Source organism: Orcinus orca, chromosome 3 (genome assembly GCF_937001465.1).
Source record: "Orcinus orca chromosome 3, mOrcOrc1.1, whole genome shotgun sequence".
In the NCBI taxonomy this organism is placed as follows: Eukaryota; Metazoa; Chordata; class Mammalia; order Artiodactyla; family Delphinidae; genus Orcinus; species Orcinus orca.
Window position 1 is genome coordinate 108,406,831 of NC_064561.1, and position 21,256 is coordinate 108,428,086.

The following is a 21,256-nucleotide window of genomic DNA, read 5'->3' on the forward strand; positions in this document are numbered from 1 at the left end:
TTACAGGAATAGCAAGTATTTATTAAAAGCATTAAAATGGTGAAAAAGTGACCCTTAGGCAACATACAGGTTCATGGCTGAGAAGCATAACATATATAAAATACATATTTATTTTGAAACTCATCAATTTTAATTACTTTTAGGTGAAGGACAAAAATCTGAAAAAGAAAGATGCAGTGAAACAGAAACAGAGTAATTTTCCCTGCATGCAGACACCACTTTTATTTTTTATTGTTTATGGCCTACCAATTATTGACTATGGACCTTCCACTTAAACATTCATATATTCACAAACTCATGAATCTTTTACTCTACTAGGAGGCATTCTGTTGGAGTATATCTGATTTCCTTCCTGACCTCTGCTCCCTATTTATATGTTTGTCTCCTTATAGCCCAATAGTGGGATTCAATGTCAGGCTATCATTTTGATTCTTTCAGCAAGAGGGAAAGAGCAGCAGCTGCTTCATTTCATGGAAACTCTTTCCAGAAGCCAGGAACTTCTGGGAAATTTTCCAGACTGACTTATGGAAAGAGTGGGCTGAAACTGCCCCCACCTATACCTATGTGTAGGAGTTGGTATGGCCTGAAACGTAGGGAATAAAAAGGGAAACTCCCCTTCCCCCTCCCTCCTTACCCCACCATCTCTTAGCTACTAGGCTAGATAGTATTCTTGGCTTCGGCATCCCATAAATCACTTGAGAGAAGAAAATTGTGATGGGCAGTTTTGTTCTTCATCAGTAGTGACAGCAGTAAGCAAAAACTGAGTATAGTACAACAACAAGCACTTCGAACAGGACCTGGTACACAGTGCCATATAAATGTCTGTTCAATAAAATATTATCACGTGTTCTTCAGAAGCACCTTTTAAAAGGCTGCAATATACCATTGGGTGGATATAGCATAATTTACCGAGCCATTCTGCTATCATTGTTTCAGTTTTTCAGTGTTATAAATAACTTTTTAATGAACACATACATACTCTTCTTTCTAATTTATGTGCATTTTTACTATGCATCTACATGATTTTAGGATACAGCCTGTACCTTTGGGGAGTTATTGAAGCCTCTGAGTGGCTTGGCTCTTACTGCAGAGGAGCATGGCTAACTGCCACTTCACTGCTGAATGGGAAGGGAGTGTTTTTCCTAATGTCATCATTTCATATCCTTATAGCTCAAGGCAACAGAGGTAGCCTATAAGAGAGTATAGGTCCCTTAATCTGAATATATTATACTAGTCCCTTAAACTGAATATATTATACTGTTACGTTGAGGCAGGGACACCTTCTAGAAGGTAGAAACATCTGAGAGACAAATTCTTTATTGGTGTAAACGTCTGCATTCCAAAAAGCATATGCTGAATATGAACACAGAGTATTTCTTGAAGCTTAATGATCATCTAAGATTAATGCCTGGCCTTCAGCATTCTCATGATTAACATTTCCAAGCAGGTCATTAATCTCCAGGAAACGCTCGGTATTTTGATTGCTGTCTGCTTAATTGAAGAGGTGAAGAATTTAGTAAAGGATGACTACATTAATTTGGACAAAGACTGTTTTTCTAACAGGCACAGCGGCACCCCCTAGTGAGCACACTTGGTAAATGTAAGAAAGTTAAAGTAATTCAGATTTTGGAAATGCAAGGTTTTTTATAGATTTGTCATAGATTTAAATTAGCAAAAGAAAGTATCTTTTTGTAAAGGAGAAAAATAATATATTTTCAGGATGTGAGAAAACTCAGAACTAAAGTAGATGACTTTATAAATATTTGAATTCTCATTTTACAATAACATTGTAAAATTTAACATTGTAACGTTGAAAATTTTTTGTTTTAATAAGAAAACTCTTTCGTTTTTTCAGGTCAGAAACGGATCTTTGTTTGAAATCATTTCTTTCCCAGCAAAGACTGCTTTAACTAGCATAATGTATGCTTCATACGCAGCACTCATTTATTTGGTAAGTTAATAAAATTATTAGAATCTAGAAATAAATATACTTATTTTATGTAAAGATATACTGTATAAACTGTATAAACCAAGGTATTTAAATTCTCTTGTTACACAGAATAATTTTACATTAAAAAATTACATTTCTAAGGAGCCAAATCAATCCACCAAAAACTAAGTTGCTTAGATAACTAAACTTATTTTATTTTTATAAAACGTATTACTATTTGCTCAAAACATTTTGGTTTTGCTTTCATTTAGCTACAGTTGTTTTGTTCCAGCCATTGTGCCATGGTTGGTTAAAGTTCACTATTCTGTCTTTTGAATTCCAAAAGTGTTCATTAAAAAGCATGACAAAAATATAAAGAATATTATAAATTATAAGGGTTATTTTCTTTTAATCCACTGCCATTTATACTTACCTTTATTTTTTTTTAAATGTACAACATACAAAGAGAAAAGTACACACCTTGGTGAATTATCAGAAAATTTATTAATCTATGTATCACACAGGTCAAGAAACAAAACATTATACCATCATGTTAGAAGACTCTTTCTTGCACCCCTCACAATCACTAACCTCTTTTTTTAAAAAAATAATTAATTTTATTTATTTATTTTTGGTTGTGTTGGGTCTTTGTTGCTGCGTGCAGGCTTTCTCTAGTTGCAGTGAACAGGGGCTACTCTTCGTTGTGGTGTGCAGGCTTCTCATTGTGGTGGCTTCTTGTTGTGGTGCACAGGCTCTAGGCACGCGGGCTTCAGTAGTTGCAGCACACAGGCTCAGTAGTTGTGGCTCACGGGCTCTAGAGCGCAGGCTCAGTAGTTGTGGCGCACGGGCTTATGTGGGATCTTCCTGGACCAGGGCTCAAACCCATGTCCCCTGCATTGGCAGGCGGATTCTCAACCACTGCACCACCAGGGAAGCCCCAGTAACCTCTTCTGTAAAGGCAACCACTATTTTGACTTCTAATACCATAGTCAGTTTTGAGTTGTATATAAATGAAATCATATACTATATTTTCTTTTGTATTTGTCGTTTTGCTTAACATTATCATTGTGAGATTTGTTGCCTGTAACAGTAGTTTGTTGATTGCCATTGCTGTGTAGTATTCCATTGATTGAATATATAGCTATTTATCCATTCTATTTTTGAATATTTAGATTATTTACAACTTTGTCTATTGTGAATAATGTTGCTATGAATATTCTTGTACATATGTTTTGGTGAAATTGCTGGACTGTAGAATTTGCATATGTTCATCTCTAGCAGATATTGCCAAAGTTTTCCAAAATGGTTTTAACAATTCATCCTGGCAGATTATTAATCCTAGTTGCCCTGTATCATCACTGACACTTGGTATTGTCAATCTTTTCCAGTATAGCCATTCTTGTGGGTATGTAGTACTATCACATTGTGGTTTCAATCTGCATTTTCTTGATTGTTAATGAGATTGAATACTTTTATACAGTAATTGGACATTTGGATATCCTCTTTTGTTAATTTCTGTTAGTCTCTTCTCATTTTCCTCCTTGGGGTTGTCCATCGTTTTATTATCAAATTGTACTTTTAACTATATTACTAGAACAAGCCCTTTTTTGGCTGAATATGGGCAGAGTTATTTTGTGACTGGCCTTTCACTTTCAGCAATGTCTTTTAAAACAGAAGTTCTTAATTTTAATGTAGTCCAATTTATTAATCTTTATGTTAAGTGCTTTTTATGTCTTAATTAGGGAATCTTGACGTACATCCTAGGTCCTGAAACTACTCCCTCTGATATATCCTGGGAGCTTTGTTATTTTGCCTTTCACTTTTAGATTACATCTGGAATTGGTATGAGGTAAGGGTAAAATTTTTCCTCCATTGGTATCCAGTTGATCCAACTCAATTTATTGGGGAAAAAAAACCCTTTTCCTATTGCCCCAGAACACCTCTTTTTTAATAAATCAAATGTCCTTAGATATGTAGGTCTGTTTATATTCTCTCTGTTCTAGTCAGTTGATCTGTTTGTCTTCTTGCACCAATTCAACACTGTATTGTTTACAGGAGTTTTACAATAAGTCTTGATAACTGGTAGAATTTCTTTTTCCAATCTATGAACATGGTGTATTCCTCCATTTATTTAGATCTTCTTTAATTTCTCTTAATAATTTTATGGCTTTTTTTGTTAGAGGTCTTTTACATATTTGTTAATATTTTTGATCATATTGAAACACACAATAATAAAGATTAAAATTTCCCCGTAATCCATAGATTCAGTGCAGTCCCAATTAAAATCTGAACAGGTGTATATGTGTACATTGACTAGTTTATTCTAAAATTTATAGGGAAATGCAAATGGTAAAGAATAGCAAGACATCCTTGAAAAAAAAACAAAGTAAAAGAACTTTTTAAACATATTTACAGTTTCAAAAACTCTGAATTTATCGAATAAAAAATGTTGCAAGTCTTTTGAATTTTTGAGAAATGCTCAGTATCTTAAATGTGAATCTCATACAGAATTGATGCAAATACATTGCAGAAAATGGGTGGGGTGAAACAGCTATGGTGAAACTAAAACAAACTAGATTAAAAACCAAAATTTCTCTAATTTTTCAAAGGCTTTTGAGATCATCCTACATGATTTGTCATGCTATAAACTTTCTAAGTAGGTAATAGAAACCATTTGTTGGTGACCTCTGATAATTGGTCATATATGCATCCAAGACGTAGGAAAGGTCAGGGCTAGAATTACGGTTTTGAAGGCAAATAACATATATGTTGGAAGTTAGTGCCCTGTGAGTGGAACCATGCCAAGTGAAAAGAGTAGAAAGTCGACAGAAATGTGAAGAACAGCTTACATTTAAGGTGAGCTAAGAAGAAATCCATGAAGGAGACAAAGGACCAATAATTAGAAAAGTAGGAAGTGAATCAGGAGAAACACTGGCAAGGAAGTAGAGACTTAGGAAGTTGTGAGTGGTTAAGTGTCACATACAAGCAGAAAAAGTCAAGTAAAGTGCAGATCTGAAAAGTGTCCATTAGATCTAGTAGTAAAGATGTTGGAATTAACCATCTTGAGAACTATTTCAGTGGTGTGATGGGATAAGGAAGACAGAAATAAGCAGGAAGAGTGAAGAGATGATAAAATGGAAATCATGAATGTCGGCCCTGGTGTGATGAAGAAAAGAGTGTGTGTAGCAGTCAAAGAGGGACACAGAGCCAGAGTGATTTTTAATTTTTAAATTTTAGGATAGAAGATACTTCAGCATGTTACAGGTTGCAGGGGAGGAGCTAGTCAAGAATGAGAGGTTGAAGAAGCAGGGAATAATTGATAGACAAAATGGTAGAGTATAGGTTAAAAGCAAAGATAGAGAGATGCTGACCTTGGTCAAGACCCTTCATTTTCTGAGACTTGGACAGAATTGGTTAGAATGGGCACAGATAAAATGTTGTAAGTGAGGGAAGAAGAAATGTATCAAATAGGATAGGGCTTCCCAACCTTTTTTCACAGCATGGCATACATAGAAAATGATCATATTTGTGATAAATGGCTAAAGCTGTTTGCATCTGGAAGTGATGGACCTCAAGGTTTATAGCTCTAGATTTGGGTATACTCAGATACAAGTAACAAAAAAATACCTGAGAATACCTTAATCAATACAGACATTTAAATATCTCTCTTAATTAGAAGTCTGGAGTTAGGCAGTTCCCGGGTTTGTACAGTGGAGCTACAATGTCATCATGAACCCAGGGCCCTTCCATCTTTCTCTTTGGCTATCCTGTTTGTTGTTTTTGGTCCTTAGGTTTATTGCCTCATGCTCAGGCCTTATATCCATATCAGTGTCCAAAGCAAGAGGGAGGAGATAGTAGAGGCAAAAGACAGAGTCTTTTTTATATAAAAGGAGGAAGAACTCTTCCAAAAATCCTATCTTCCTCCACAGCAGACATTTTTTTTAGTTGGCCAGAACAGGGTCACATTGCCATACAGTAACACAGGGAAGTGAAGGAAAGCATCTGGTGTCCGCCCATTCTATAGTGGGAGACAGGCAAGAAAAGAGGAGGAAGGAGGTCAGGAAGAAAAAGGCTAACCAAGCCAAGGCCCTGAATCCTTTCTCTGTTACCCTCTTCAGAAAAACCTTCTAAGCATTTATAGCCTATTATGTCACCTGGGAGGCATCTCTTTGGTAAAATAAGCTAGTTTAGGTGTTTTCATATTTTATACATTTTATTATTCTTGTTGCTTGCCTTAAATACTTGGCATCATCATCTTCATCAGTAAACTTATAGGTTTAACAGATACAGCTCTTAGTGAGTCTCAGTTTTTGAAGTTTTTTTTCTCTGTGTGCTTTGTTTTGACACACTAAGTACCGAATGGCATTTTTTGAGGGAAAATGGAAAACAAGTTTGCTTATAAATCACTGATCCATTAACTTACTAAATTCTTACCAAAATGTTTATGCCCTTCCAATTGCATACAATTGGTATAAGCAAAGTCTAGGGGGGAAAAAGTAAAAACAAAAAACCTACTTTGAGATATTAACATGTTTGAGGACAAATTCCATCTCTCAGAAAATGTTTCAGAAAAGTTTCATTTAATTAAATCAGAGAATAAAGATGTAAAACATCTAGAGAATTGGGGAAAATATAAAGCATGTCTTTATTAAAGCATACTATGTTTTAATTTTCTTTCTAGATTATGGTGTATTTATAATAAGGAATCAATCTCCTCATGTTTATCATGTGCCAGGGGTACCTGGAAGAAAGCGCTTAGATGTTTTAAAAAATATTTATTTATTTATTGGAGTGCGCCAGGTTTTAGTTGCAGCATGCAGGATCTTCGTTGCAGCACGTGGGATCTTTAGTTGCAGCATGTGGGATCTACTTCCTTGACCAGGGATGGAACCTGGGTCCCCTGCATTGGGAGCACAGAGTCTTAACCTCTGGACCACCAGGGAAGTCCCAAAAGTGCTTCTTTCTTAGAATATACAGATTGATGACTTTATGTTAAATGTTTTATTGGATTTTTATCTGTAAGTTTAGTAGCTTAAAAAGAAACCTTACTTAAAATTTTTTATTATTATTAGACAGTCTGTGTTAATGCTGTGCTGGAGAAGGTAATGACAATTTTCCAAGAAGAAGAATCCATAAGGCAAAACAGAGGGGAGAGTGAAAATCTTAGAAAAGCCTTTTCTGAGCCTGTGCTTTCTGAGCCTCTGTTTCCTGAAGGTGAAATCAAAGCAAAACCTTACAGGTCATTACCGGAGAAGCTGGAGAATATTTCAGATCGCCCCAGACTTCCTGCTAATAAGTTGAGGAATAAGATCCAGGTTTTACATTCTGTGTTTGACCCATCAACTGAAATGAATGAATGAGCAAATCTGAACTGAAATATCACTGAACAGAGCTTAAGAGTTATCTAATGACATTGCATCTGACAAAACTAGGAAACTAGTTTTCATATTCTAACTGCTCTGCTTTGAAAAAATAAAAACGGTCGGGGGGACTACTGCTAAAATGTCATTCTCAAGTATTTATATGGTGGAGAAAATAAAATGAATCGATGTAGTATATATGACTATGGATATTTTTTAATGAACCAGAAAATTGGTGGGTTAGACGCTATGCTATGGTTTATAATATGGGCATGTTTATAATACGTTTATGTTTTTATTAGAGACTCATTTAGAGTATCTCTCCAATTACTTATCTGGGAGGGGAAAAAACTCTCCCTGTTAAAATGCTACATATCTTTTTCAGAGATAATAAAAGGATATATATATTTTCTATCTACAGGCTGTATGGTTTCAGTCTGCCTATTATCAGTTATTTTAAAACTCATCTGTAAAGTTATGAAGAACTTGTAATTCATAGACGTAAATTTATAAAACAAAATATTGTTTACAAATCTGATGAGGTCTGTATATGAGAGCAGGACATGACATGACATTTTTAATTTCCACATCTAGAGGAACAAATTAAGAACCAGAAGCCAAGTCCATATGACTCATTGTTGCCACTGGATCCTGAGAAAAAATGCTTGTGATTGGCCCTGCAAACCAGGGTCCTGGTTTTGCCTGCAGGAGGTACTTTGGTTTCCTCCATGCATTTTAAAATCTGGACACATGTTAAGTCACTGGAGGATTAGCACCTGATATAATAGGCTGGGATGTACCCATCCCAGAGATGGCACATTTCCTGTACCTGATGAGTAGCTGCTGCCAAAAATAGTATTTATAAAAAGCCCAGCCCTGGCTCATTAGTCGTCTAATGAATAGCAAGTGTTGGAATATGGGTAGCATGTAGCAATACATCAGAAAAAAAATGTAATAATATGTAGCAAAGGGCTCTGTAAGCACAGCCTTAATGATACATACTTTATTCACTTATTTTAATAATAACCAAGGGAAAGGACCCAGGTGGGCCCCTTAGAATATTAAGCCTTAATTCAGTTCTATGTCACTAAGAAGATTACTGTGGTTTGAAACTAAGTTCCAATTTTGACAAACAGCTTTTCTCACTCCGAATTGATAATCTCTGCATCCTAGTTCCTTCTGGTCCCACCTACTCTTACATTCTACTATGTGCTGCTGAGTTTTAGATGATCAGTACCCAGGGTTTTATAGTACAGTGTGGGCACGACGCAACCAGAACAGCGTTGGCCATAAATAACTGGCATAGAAAAAGCAGGGTGAACCAACTTAATATCAACCCTGCCTATGAACTCAGAAGACTCTGAGAAACAACACCCTATATCTCTTCTCTCTATAACATTTACATGAAACACTTAGTTGTACATACATGCACAAAATTCTATAAAAATAAAATTAAAAAAACTTTATTTGAAAATTTCATATAAGCATTCAAAGTACCTTGGTTCGCTGAAACTTTCACATCTCTTATGGCTGGGGAGCAGCTGTATCTTCCTTACTTTGAAACTGTCTGCCTTGACTGGAGAGAAACGGAGCCAAAGTTTACTTGGTTTTGATGTCAGGCAAATTAAGGTTCTTGTTTTTAAATTCAGCATGTAAACTGATCCCATTTTGGGAGGTATTTTTTAAGTGTAAATGGTCTGCTATATATTTGGAAAAACTGAACAGTTAAGATTTAAGTATTTCAGTGTGTTTAAATTTTACCTAAAAAAAATTATAACGATCAGTAGGGGAGGTGGTGAATACATGCATCAATGAAACAAGAATGGAAGAATGCTGGTAATTGTTGAAGGTGGGTGGTGGAGGTTTATTATTCTGTTTACTTTGTATACATTAAAATTTTTCCATGATAAAGTCTGCTATATCAAGTAGGGATTTTCCCCTAAGTTTTTCTTAGTAGATCTAATTTTTTTAACCTTTCTTCACTTTGGTTATTCTAAATTATTTTCATCCTTCTTAAAACGCTTATTCTAAACCTATAACCTTCAGGTTCCAATCAATCCAGAGGATTGGCTAAAATGTATTCTATACATCCTGATGATGATCCTTACATCACACTAAGTACATGTGCTTTGAACCTTTCATTTATATGATTGTTAAAGATAATAAATGTGCCTATTTTGGAAAAAGTTAATCATCTTTGGTATTGAAGCAAGGTTATTCTAAAAATACTTTCAAAACATATACAACATTTTTCATTGCCGTAAAATTTTATCAGGAAGAACTCTGAATTACTTTGAAGATTCCAGTGGCATAAAAATCAGAGTCACACCTAAAAGGCTCGTTAGAAAGAGTCACATAAATATTCCCATTGTCCACTGTCACCGTGTGAATCCTTTGCTTTATTCCTTTGGAGCACCACTTGGGCTTTGCTGATGGATCTTTAGGGTTTATAGACTGATACAGTCCTTCTCCTGTGGCCAAAGTAATTTTGTATTTATGCCAGGGGCAAACTATACATGGTCGTCCATCAAATTCCTGGGGAAAGAAATAATTGATTTTATAATATGACATTTCCAATGTTGACAATAAACCTCAGGCTCAGAACAGAATCTGTTGCAGAAGCACCAGGTTAAAAAACAGGCTTCTCTTTTTCCCTGCCATTTACAAATTATTCAGCATAAGGCAGAATCTAATCTTAGCAGTCATCAAGTTCCTTTTGCAGCTGATAAGAAACCCAGTTTGTTAGAGCTCTATCAGAAGATAACTAGCTCAGGCAACTACACCATGTGACTGCAGTGTGTTGTTATCTGTTAGATATTAATGTCACTTTCTTGACAGAAATAGGGAAAGGGCTTCAAGTGCTTCCAAACGAATTTTCACTAGCTGGTGGAAGAATGGTAAGCTTCAGATATAATTTCAAGAGAGGTTACTAAAGGCATAAGTGCATATGTTAACTGAAGAGCAATTTATGATCCAAAGTAGTTAATTCCCAACTTTTAACTGTCTTAAAGCAGTGCTTCTAAAATTTTAAAAAGCATGGGAATCACCTGGATCTTGTTTAAAGGCAGCTCTTGTTTAAGTTCCATAGTCCAAGAGCAGGGCACAATATTCTGCATTTTTAAGACACTCCCAGGTGTCACCAGTGTTGATGGTCTATGGACCACACTTTGAGTAGTCTTTCAGCTCTCATTATGGTCTGAAACTGAGGGAAATTCTTCCACGCTATCATCCAGATGCTTACATTTTATCTCTACACCAGAAGTGCAGAAATGCTGTTTTGTACCACCCTCCCCTGACAGAACCGTCAGCAAACAACAGTTTCATAATTCATAAATTCATTCATAATTTAAACTCACATGTTTTAACATGAGGACAGGTGTGGAACTAGGTAGATATGAAGTGTAGAGAGAGTGGAACACTAAATTTAAGCATGTACTTTGTACCAGTCAGAGAGAGAGAGATAGTGAGGGGAGAGGGAGAAGGGGAGAGAGAGAAGTTTCATGAAGTAGAAAACAGGAAATTAGGCAGCTGGTTTGAGAATGCAAGGACGTAAGACATTGCCCCCATTCCTCAGTTAAGCCTTCACAGTGTTACTTCTTTCTTAAAATATATATTTTTATACCTTTATTAAATCATAAAAGTAATATATACACATTGGAAAAATTCAAACTATGTAGAAGTGTATAAAGTAAAAAGTGAATGTTATTTTTTATTTTTAAAAAATGGGATCTCATTAGACCTATTATTCTACAACTTGCCTTTTTCACTCAAAAATATATTGTTGACAACCCATGCCTCATTAATTTAATGGTTGTATACTATTCCATAGCATGGCTATTCATAATTTAAACTGTTTCCTATTGTTAAAACATTTAGATTTCCTTCAACTTTTCGCTACACTGAACCTCTCCTATATGTGTGTGTGTGTGTGTGTGTGTGTGTATACTTTAGTATATATACATATACTAAAGTATATATATATATACTTTTATATATAGTGTGTATATATATATATATATGTACTTTAGTATATATATAGGTAAGTGTATATATACTTAAACATTTGTGCAATAATATGCCGGGTAGATCTCTCGGAGTATATTTGCTAGGTCAGAAGACAGGCATATTTTTCATATTTACCTATAAAATGGTTTTCTTTACATTGTAGTGTTGTGAATTCCTAGAATATTGGTAATTGTACTCAAAGCATTAAAATATAGTTCAAGGGCTTCCCTGGTGGTGCAGTGGTTGAGAGTCCGCCTGCCGATGCAGGGAGCACGGGTTCGTGCCCCGGTCCAGGAGGATCCCACATCCACGGAGCGGCTGGGCCCGTGAGCCATGGCCGCTGAGCCTGCGCGTCCGGAGCCTGTGCTCCGCAACGGGAGAGGCCACAACAGTGAGAGGCCCACGTACCGCAAAAAAAAAAAAAAAAAAAAAAAAAAAAAAAATATATATATATATATAGTTCAAACCCAAATATAAATTATTTTTGAATAGAGACTGTAAATATAGTAAGAATATAAATAGGAAACATCTGAGTTTGTTGAGAATAGATTTAATTTTACATACCTCTATTTCTCCTAAATGTAAAGGTCCTCCTGAGTCTGCAAAGGAATTGAATATTACATCTAGTCACTAAAAAAAAAAATGAAATTTTGAAGTTTCGTGGATAGTAAACAAATACAAGGTTTACAAATGAAAAATAAAATCTTACGGTAACAGCGAATATCCATAGCATGATATTCTCCTCTGTGGTAGAAAATGACCACTTCTCTGTCATGGACAACAGCTGTCATTCTTTCAGATTTTTTAATATCTTCTTCTCTGCCAACACAGACAGAAGAATATTTCTTCGTTTCAGGATCTTGCTCAGAGCCATCAGGATCCATGCTAGTTGAACAACAACAAACCACAAACAAAAAAAGAAAGAAAAAAAATTACAGGTGGTCTTCACTAGTTCCACTACACTTGACTCACAGAGATAATCATATCATAAGAGAAGACTTATTTCTCTGAGACTGATGGAGGTACTTTTTTGTAGCTATATAAAATAAAAAATAAATACTGGATTATAGTTAGTCATGATTGTCAGCTAGAGCTCTTAAAACTTGGCAAAATTAGGGAGGACTGCCTACTTTGAGGCTGGACTAGTACTTGATTCACTTCATTGCATTAGATATTTCAGAACAGATATTTAAGATACAGACACTAAAGTATCACTATCCTTTTATTCCCTCTCAAATTCAGTGGTAAACAACATCTGCGTATTATCCATGTTGTTTTCAGCTTCTGCTGAAGGTAGGATTTTTCAATAGTCTGAATAGTCTTGGACCCCTTGGTTGACGTGGCTCACTTGGTTTTGCCTGGAGTGGGCAGCCAGCTCTTATAGATCCACCAAGTAACTGTGTTCTAGTGGAAGGGGGTAAGTGTGAATGGATGTCTTCCATTTTCTTAACTCACACAGAAAATGTCATTACTTTCTTCTGTCTTATTTGGGCATTCAAAAAGATGACTGTCTCCTCAATTAATTTATAGAAGTATATAAATTTTAGAGAAGTTGTAGGTATTCTAAATATAATTTTTTCTTAGCACAGATATTCAGCCTATTTCTTTGAAAGCAACCCTTTCAAAGAGACTTCTGTGTACTTTAAGAACATAGCCATAGTCTGTTAATTCCATAAGAAAGAAACATCAAGATATATCATTGTCAGGCATTTAAGGCCCCATGTAGAGGATTTTCCCAAGGGCCTCCCATATGAGGGTATTTAAGTTTTTTTCCTGTGATAGTTTCTGAATAAAACTATACATCCTGTTTTGCCAAGAATTTCTATATTTGTTCTTTCTCCACTTCTAATTCGAAATCTGTCCTATTATTCCTATCCTCTTTTCATTAGGGTTGCTATCCCAAAGTTTCTGGAAACATTCCTGCTTTTTCTCCCTATCTCAGGAGAGAGATTGTGGTGGTCCAGAACTTTCAAAAAGTGTAAAGAACCGTGTATCTTAGGATTGACAAAGAGCTTTCTCCCCTAGGCAAGAGTATATTTTGAATCTTTGCATGTAATGCAATAAAAATCACAAGACAAAAATTGAGGCCACTCAAAGGGTTGTGCTTTTTCCTTTATCTCCTAATAATTGGAGCAAGGGTTAACAATGCAAACTTCAGTGTACAAATTTGACATCTCTGTTATTTCCTAAACCTGATTTGTGTAATGCTTTCCTTTATACATTGAATTCAAAGCTCCTTCCTCTCCCCAGTAAGAAAATTGAGTGAGGCACAATTGAGTGAGGCACTGGGCTCATGAACTACAGTGAAGGAGCAACAGAACAGAAATAAAGGATAGCTCCCAGGTTTTAGGTTTGTGCAACTACATGGTTTGTGAATGTGATTGGGAAGACTGAGAAAGGAATGATATTTTGCAAGAATGGAAGAATCAGGAACTAGTTACATTTTGCACATAGTGAGTTTGAGGTACTTAAAAGACATCCAGGGAGATATCAAGTCGAAAGTCAGATATATGAGACTAGCATTGAGAATCAGTAAAGATATAAATTTGGGAGTTTTCAAATGACAGAATTCAACAGAATCACTTGGAGTGGGAGTATCAATAGGGAGTAAGGTCTAATGCAATTCTTGAAGTACATCCAACATTTAGATTTTCTGGGTTAGCCATGGCTGACCAGAGGCTGGATGACAACATCTCTAAATGGTTACCTGGTTTTACTTGATTTTGGCAGGTACTCAAAGTACACAAATTACTCAGGTGGTAACATTTACTCCACACCGTTGGATGTGCAGCCTTTATCACATTTTGTGACAGAACAGACAGAGGGGCAACAATGATAAGAAAAATGGGAACAGACAGATGAACTAAAAAGAGAAGAGGGGGAAATTGGCTAAAGAACAAGAAAAATATGGACTATGAAACACATATAACTGACAAAGGACTAAGATTCAGAATATATGAAGAACTCCTATAAACAAGTAAGAAAATGCCAAATAGCCATTACAAAAATAGGCAAAAGACGTGAAAAAATATTTCACAGATGAGGAAATTTGAATGGCTAGTAATCACATGTAAAGATGCTCAACCTCATTAGTAGGAAAATGCAAAAGAAATGCAAAGCAAAGTCAAAATAGGATACTATTTTCTATCCAACAGACTGGCAAAAACGTATAACAAGTATTGGTGAGCATATGGAGCAACTGATATAGTGATGACATAAATTAGAGTTGCGACAGTCTGGCGGTACCTAGTAAAGCTGAACATATTCATGACCCAGTAATCCCACTGCAGGTGTATTCCAGAGAAGTGTGCACAGGTACACCAGGAGACATGCACAAGAATGGTTATAGCAGCAAAAGACAGGAAACAACTCAAAATCCATCAACAGTAGAATGGATCATTTTTATACTCATTCAATGCAATGCTGTTTAGCAGTGAAAAATGTATGGCTACGTCAAGCTGGATTAATTTCAAAAACGTAACTTCAAATGAAAAAAATTTTAAGAATTCAGAGTATGCTTCCATTTTTATCAAATGGAAAAAGGGGCAAAACTAAATATATTATTCATGGGTAAATGTATATAGGGAAAACTTACAAAGAAAAGCAAGGGGATAATAAACACAAATTTTCTTAAATGTCAATATATTACATTTAGTCTTATATTTAAAATTACTTTTTTTCAATATTTGTATCCTACTTTATATTTATGTAGCAAATGATCCAAAATCCAAGAAAAGGGATAAAATGGTACTTTCTATCCTCAGAGAATGTGCCTGTACATAGGTCATGAATGGACTATTTGAAAGTTTTGTACAGCTTATTTCAAGACTTGCCACTACAGGAGGAAATAAATGAATAGTTCTCTTACTTTTTTTTTTCCAGGCAAAAACTGGAAAAGAAATACTAGTATCAAGCCAGTAACAAAACACATGAGATGTGGAGTGGCATCAGAAGTTAATTAAGTTCTACCCAACTCCCAAATATATGAGAACCAAACATTATCCTTCCTCGTTTAAGTCTCTTAGAACATAAAGTCTTTGCAGGGTGTTCCCCCAACCGAGGAAAACGGTTGGCAACTTTGCAGGGGCTGATAAGAAATGAGCAGAGAAAGCTGGGGCTAAACAATAAAGATTTCAGAGAAATATGATTAGTTTTGTATTTTGCTTAGGAAAGTATTATCTCATCCTTCAAGTAATTGTTCCCTCTAAGCATCATAGGGGGTTCTATTTATTTATGATATCTGGTGACTGTTTATAATTAACACCCATATTATTCTTAAATATTGTGAATATCACAGTCCATTCATACAACGAGTCAGTGGGGTCACCTTAATTACTGTTACTCTGATGCACTATTCATATGCTCCCACACATTTCCTCTGTTTTGAGTCAATTTTAAGATAGTAGAATCTTTTTTTTATTTTTATTTTTTATAAATAAATTTATTTATTTATTTATGGCTGTGTTGGGTCTTTGTTGCTGCACACGGGCTTTCTCTAGTTGCGGCAAGCAGGAGCTACTCTTTGTTGCGGTGTGTGGGCTTCTCATTGCTGTGGCTTCTCGTGTGGAGCACGGGCTCTAGGCACACAGGCTCCACTAGCTGTGATGCGCGGGCTCAGTAGTTGTGGCTCGCAGGCTCTAGAGCGCAGGCTCAGTAGTTGTGGCACACGGGCTTAGTTGCTCCGCAGCATGTGGGATGTTCCTGGACCAGGGCTTGAACCCATGTCCCCTACATTGGCAGGCGGATTCTTAACCACTGCACCACCAGGGAAGTCCCTAAGATAGTAGAATCTTAACAGAATAAAAAGAAAGTGAAAAATTAAACGACTTACCCAGTATGGGAGCCAGATTAAGAAAACTGCCTTCTGAAATGTTGAGCCATTTTATTCCACAGTTCTCTTCAAGAAATATTTTTTGGCCTGTGCCTAAAATTAGGTTTCTAAAGGTGCTAACACCACATAAAATTACAAATTAGCTAAATGGATCCTCTGTCTCTATTAGATACCTTTCCAGCATAGGGAATCTATTCAGGTTGAATTTTTAAAAAGCATAACTTAAGTTTCTAGAAGGCAGTGGGACAAAAGAAACATGAAATTAAAGGAATTTGTTATTCTTTTTGAGCACAAAACCACAAAGTTGCTTTTACTGAGTCTGGGGACTTGGCCTACACGTTATCAGAATGCATAGCTCCAGGGTGACACCCTTGCTTTTAGGTTCAGAGAAGAGAAATGCCTTAGTTTTATATTGCTTTGGATGGCAGAATAATAACAGATAAAACTAGCTATCCTTCAGTGAGTGCCAAGTGCTTGGACTCTTTGCATAGATGAATTCATTAATTCTCAGAAAAATGCCTATCTTCCAGATGAGGAAACTAAGGGTAAAGGACCTTCTTTAACAAAAGCTTGCCCAAACTCACAAAATAGCAGTGAAGATTCAAACCGAGATATTATGAATCTAAACTTTGTGCACACTGATATATAAATCTTAACATTTTATCTAAGTAGCATCCACGGATTTATAAAAATAGGTGGCCTGCGGGTAAACTATCTTGAAGGTACAAAACCTTTTAGTAAAGATATGTGTGTGTATACACCATATATATATCCGAAGATGATGGTCCTGAATTTTTTTAAATTTAGGAACGCCAATGTGCAAGAGTCGTGTCAACAAATGTTTAAAACAGAATACTTCCCTAATAATTTAGTCAAGTTGCGCAGCCACCCTGGACCTACTGTCGTCTGTGATATTAGAGATCTTTGAGTACCAGGTGCGCTCACCTGGGTTCAAATCCCGGCTCTGCGTGACTTGGGAGAAGTCGCCTAATTTCGCTGCGCTGCAGGTGAGCAGCTATAAGAAACCCCTGCACGTAGGGCGGTGGTGAGGGATAAATGCCTCTCCATAGTCAAGTGTCTAGAGTAGGGCCGGAGCGTGGGAAACGCTGCGATCACGGTAGCGGCCATTTCTAAGGGCTGCAAGCTCTGACAGCTTATGAGCGAGGACTTCAAGCTGTGTTTAACGTTTGAGTAAAGACGGCCTGCAGTTCTCAGACCGACCGGCGCTGAAAAACCGCAGAGACAGCCCGAGCGTGGCTGTCCAGATGTGGCTGATCGTTCCGCCTGCAGACTTCAGGAGACCGATAACTAGGACGGCTGGGGCTGCAGAAACCCTGGAGCAGTTTTCACGAGTGAAAGAGCACAAATGCCAGGAAACCTTGTTAAAAAAGGCTCACGGAGGCGGCAGGTCCAGGGTGCGGCTCAGACTCGACGGTGAACAAGCGCGGTGACCCCGCAGTGCACGGGCGGAAGCCTGCGCTGGGGTTAACGGTTAAGGAACGCGGCATCGAGGCCGGCAGAGCTGCAGTGCTCAGAAGGGCCGGGAGCAAAGGCCACACAACACCCGCCCTCGCCTGCTCCAACTCGCCGCCGCCGCCGGAAGCCCGAGCCCGGGCCCGCCGTCCGGCCGGAAGCAGCCAGCCTCGTGAGCCCCGCCCGGCGTCCGGCCGCCCAACCCCGCAGCCAGAACAGAACTTACCTGCCTCAAGTCACCTGCCCCACCTCCGCGAGACCCGGCTACAGCGCCCCCGCGTGAGGCTACTGAGCCAGCCAGGGCTCCGGCCACCGCGTGGAGCTCCGCGGGGCGGGGCGGGACGAAGCTGCCCACGTGACCCGAGCGCGCGTGACACCGCCCCCGGGACGGCATCTGGGGTTCAGCTGGCCGACGACCCCACCTGACAGCGGCCGCCAACCACCCGCGCTCCGCCGGGACTTCCGAACTGACCGTCTTAATCGTGTTTGACAAACGTAGGTGCCATCAGTTTATTTTTAAATGTTTGTTGAGCTCACCACGTTTATCCAGACTTTAAACTCACTCAGGGGTCTTATAGGAATTTAGCTTATAAAAATATTTACCAAAGTTCGTCACGATGCGTATAATCTATGTATAAAGATGTTTATTGCAAGGAAAGAGTGACAGTAGCTCAACGGGGCATCAACAAGGAAGTGGTTAAATAAAATACAGTGTAGACATGTGAATTACTTTGTAGCCACATACTCAAGAGCACATTGGAATGTGCTTTCTTTGGTGTAAATAAAAATTATTTCTCGAGATACAAATATGTAGATATATACATAAGCTTTAAAAAAAATTAAGAGTGGTTACTTGGGGGAGATGGGTTTCACTTTCAGTTTTTGAACTTTGCAACTTTGTTTTTTCTCTTTATACTTCTCTGAGAAAAAACAAAAACAAAACAAAACAAAACCCACACACCTCATACTTGTGTTCAAAGTTGGAAGCTAGATGAGTCTCGTAGGTTTTTTAAGTTTCCTTGGCTATCTCCTAATGCAGTGGTTCTTAACTTTGGTCCCACTTCAGTCACCTGGGACTCGTGATGCCCAAACCAATGAAATCTCCACGGGTCATGGGAGGAGGGGGAATCGACATATTTTTTCTAACCTCCCAAGTGATTCCAGTGTGACCTTAAGGTTGAAACCCACAATCTATATTTAATATGCTGACATACTGATCTCAGGTCCTTGAGAGGCCTAACGGGCCAGGGGCAGCTGAAGCCCCAGAGCCTTATTCATTTACCCCAGTATGCCATACAAATGCCATTTTTTTCTATGAGCCAAAACATGTAAAAGATTGAGAAGCTCAGAATAATGGATTTGTCTCCAGTGCTATTTCTGTTCCTTTCAGTATAGTTTCAGGGTGACAGTCATATTTTATGGGATAATTTCGTTTTTTGACCATTTGTTTCAATGAGCCAAGTACAAATTAACCATCTAGTTTTGTTGAATCGCTTTACCAAAGTGATAATAAAATATGTTTGGATTTATTATAATTTACATTATCTCTTAGCTGTCCCAAATTATTTTATTGGCACATGGAGCGTGTTAGCAATCCTCGGCTTGTGTCATTGAAGGACTAAATAAGTTTGCCATTTTTAATGAAAAGTACTTCTTTTGTTCTTTGGCATAATTCGGGCATTAAAATAAGACACATCTTAGATCCACTGACCTTTAAATATGATTTTGAATCAATTGGAGACCTCAGTAGATAAGCACTCTTAGGTACCCAAGAAGAATGAGAGAGAAATGCAAAACTTTCTTTTATCTCTACCTAAAGTATTAACGTGGTTGGTCACATGAAAATATGAAATGCTTAGAAAGCTGTCGTGGGAGGCAGAATAAACTACCCCTCTCCACTTCTGAGATTCACATGCACAATAGGGTGTGTGCCTAGCCTAGCTGGCACAGGCATGTGAGTTAACAGCAGGAACCCATAAAGTCCATTTGAAAGTCATTACAGTTCAGAATAAAATTCATGATTCCTACTGTCATTTTCCTTTTCTTTCCTTTCTTCCCTCCCTCCTTTCCTTCCTTCCTTCCTTTCTCCCTCTCTCTCTCCCTCTCCCCTTCCTTCCCCCCAACCCCTTTCTTTCTTTTCTTGTCAGTAGAACAGTTCCAGCCAGTGTGAGCGACACTTCCACAAAGTTCTACCTGAGGACATTTGGGGGCAGTTTCTACTTCTCTCCTTGGAACCAATTTTTGTGTCAGTTCCTTCCATTTGTTCTTTCAGGCTTCCCTTTCCTACTAGTGACACCTAGTGGTAGCCCTGGCAGGAGTTTTGTTCCCAGTCACCCAAAACAGCTTTCCCTCTATGATCTTGCCCGTCAATATCTTTGTCTATAAATAGTTTCCGATGGCCCTTCCCACCTTTGTGAGCCCCCTGCTCTGCTCTTAGCAGCAAGCTGTTTTCTAGGCGAGCTTTTCTGAGACCAAACGTTTCCTTCAGAGAGGTTCAAAAACTGCCTTCAGTCCTAAGCCAAAGTCCATCTTGTGAGCTAGTGAAAACCTTTGTATGTTGCTAGTTTCACTACAGGGAGTCTTGAAGAGTATCAGTTAATCTGGATTTCCTACTCCTTCAAACCAGAAAAGGGTGATAACATTGCCTGTATTCGGCCATTGGGATTATGATCATGAGAAAGTGATGGTGGCTTTATATACCACCTATCTGCTTACAACTTGAAAATGAAAGTCTGAACAACATGCATGTGTGTGGATGCCTACGTAATATTCCCACCTGGATATTATGACAGAGACAGTGGTGTTCATCAAACATCCCGTCTACTAGCCCACATTTCCCAGCCCCACCTATAGGCAGTTGAGGCTGTCACTCCCAGACTGAAGCATAGAAGGGCAGATATGAGACCTCATCAGTTGTGTCTTTTTCTGTCACAGTTGACTTTCTAGATGGTGGAGCCTCCATCAGCACCCCCAACTCACCAACGTCTGTCAAGCCATAAAAGACATATAACTAATGTGAGAAATAAACTTTTGTGGTGTTAAGCCACTGAAATTTTAAGGTTGTTTACAATTACAACAGCATAGTTTAACCTGCTGTCTCATACACAGGTGTCTCCAATTTTATATGTTCAAAATTGAAATACTAAATTTGTCCCATAAACCTGTTCTTCCTTTGCCTTCTCCATCTCCATAAGTGACAACACTGTCTATTCACGTGCTTAAGGTAGAAACCTAAATGCCATACTTGAGATCTCCCTTTTCTTCATTCTTCCTATGCAGAACAGTTAACACATCTGACCTGAGACTACTGTCCTTAAAAAGCTCTGCTGGCAAGGTTGGCCCTTAGCTGGCATCTGGGAACTTGGTTGGTAAACGTTTCCTACACTGATATAAAAATTTCCCTGAGCAATAAGGGTGACTCACTGTGCCTAAACTGTACAAACAGTATGGTTCATGCTAACCACAGCCTGCTTTCCTTCTGGGAGATTGGAACTTTGATATATGCTGGGCAGAGGTGCCTATGTGACCAGCCCCCAATAAGAACCTTAGGTGCTGAGTCTCTAATGGGCTTCCCTGGGCAGAAACATTGCATACATGTTTCTGCATTTTCATTGCTGGAGGAAGGGGGAGCTAGCTGTGTGTGACCCCTCGTGAGAG

General features: G+C 37.9%; 3 protein-coding genes across 4 annotated transcripts in view; 2 read left to right on the top strand and 1 right to left on the bottom strand.

Annotated features, from left to right (window-relative positions):
* The window catches only part of SPATA9 (spermatogenesis associated 9), a 30,002-nt gene extending 21,699 nt beyond the window's left edge, over positions 1-8,303 (top strand). The window contains 2 exon segments of the mRNA XM_049707076.1: positions 1,856-1,951; positions 7,003-8,303. Coding sequence (XP_049563033.1) covers positions 1,856-1,951; positions 7,003-7,290 — 384 coding nt within the window. The 3' untranslated portion in view covers positions 7,291-8,303.
* Positions 8,304-8,737: 434 nt separating this feature from the next.
* On the bottom strand, positions 8,738-17,962 carry RFESD (Rieske Fe-S domain containing). Of its 2 annotated transcripts, none has more exons than XM_004263522.4 (4): positions 17,826-17,962; positions 12,005-12,180; positions 11,860-11,894; positions 8,738-9,825 (listed from the first exon to the last, which is right to left on the bottom strand). In XM_004263522.4, the coding sequence occupies exons 2-4, from the start codon at positions 12,177-12,179 to the stop codon at positions 9,562-9,564; spliced, it is 474 nt and encodes a 157-aa protein (XP_004263570.1). In that variant the 5' UTR covers position 12,180; positions 17,826-17,962; the 3' UTR covers positions 8,738-9,561. The 2 variants fall into 2 exon arrangements, with proteins under 2 accessions (XP_004263570.1, XP_049563034.1); XM_049707077.1 differs by lacking the exon at positions 17,826-17,962 and adding an exon at positions 17,072-17,212.
* The window catches only part of SKIC3 (SKI3 subunit of superkiller complex), a 155,128-nt gene continuing 151,830 nt past the window's right edge, over positions 17,959-21,256 (top strand). Inside the window, exon 1 of the mRNA XM_049707062.1 lies at positions 17,959-18,094. The gene's annotated coding sequence lies outside the window, so the exon portion shown is untranslated. The remainder of the gene's footprint in view (positions 18,095-21,256) is intronic.

Bases quoted from the DNA above. Each gene is read 5' to 3' on its own strand.
- RFESD (XM_004263522.4), bottom strand. From the start codon at position 12,179: ATGGATCCTGATGGCTCTGAGCAAGATCCTGAAACGAAGAAATATTCT. The intron at 11,895-12,004 runs GTAAGATTTTAT...ATTCCTTTGCAG, and splicing joins TATGGATATTCGCTGTTACC to ACTCAGGAGGACCTTTACAT. The intron at 9,826-11,859 runs GTATGTAAAATT...TTCTTTCCCCAG, and splicing joins TACATTTAGGAGAAATAGAG to GAATTTGATGGACGACCATG.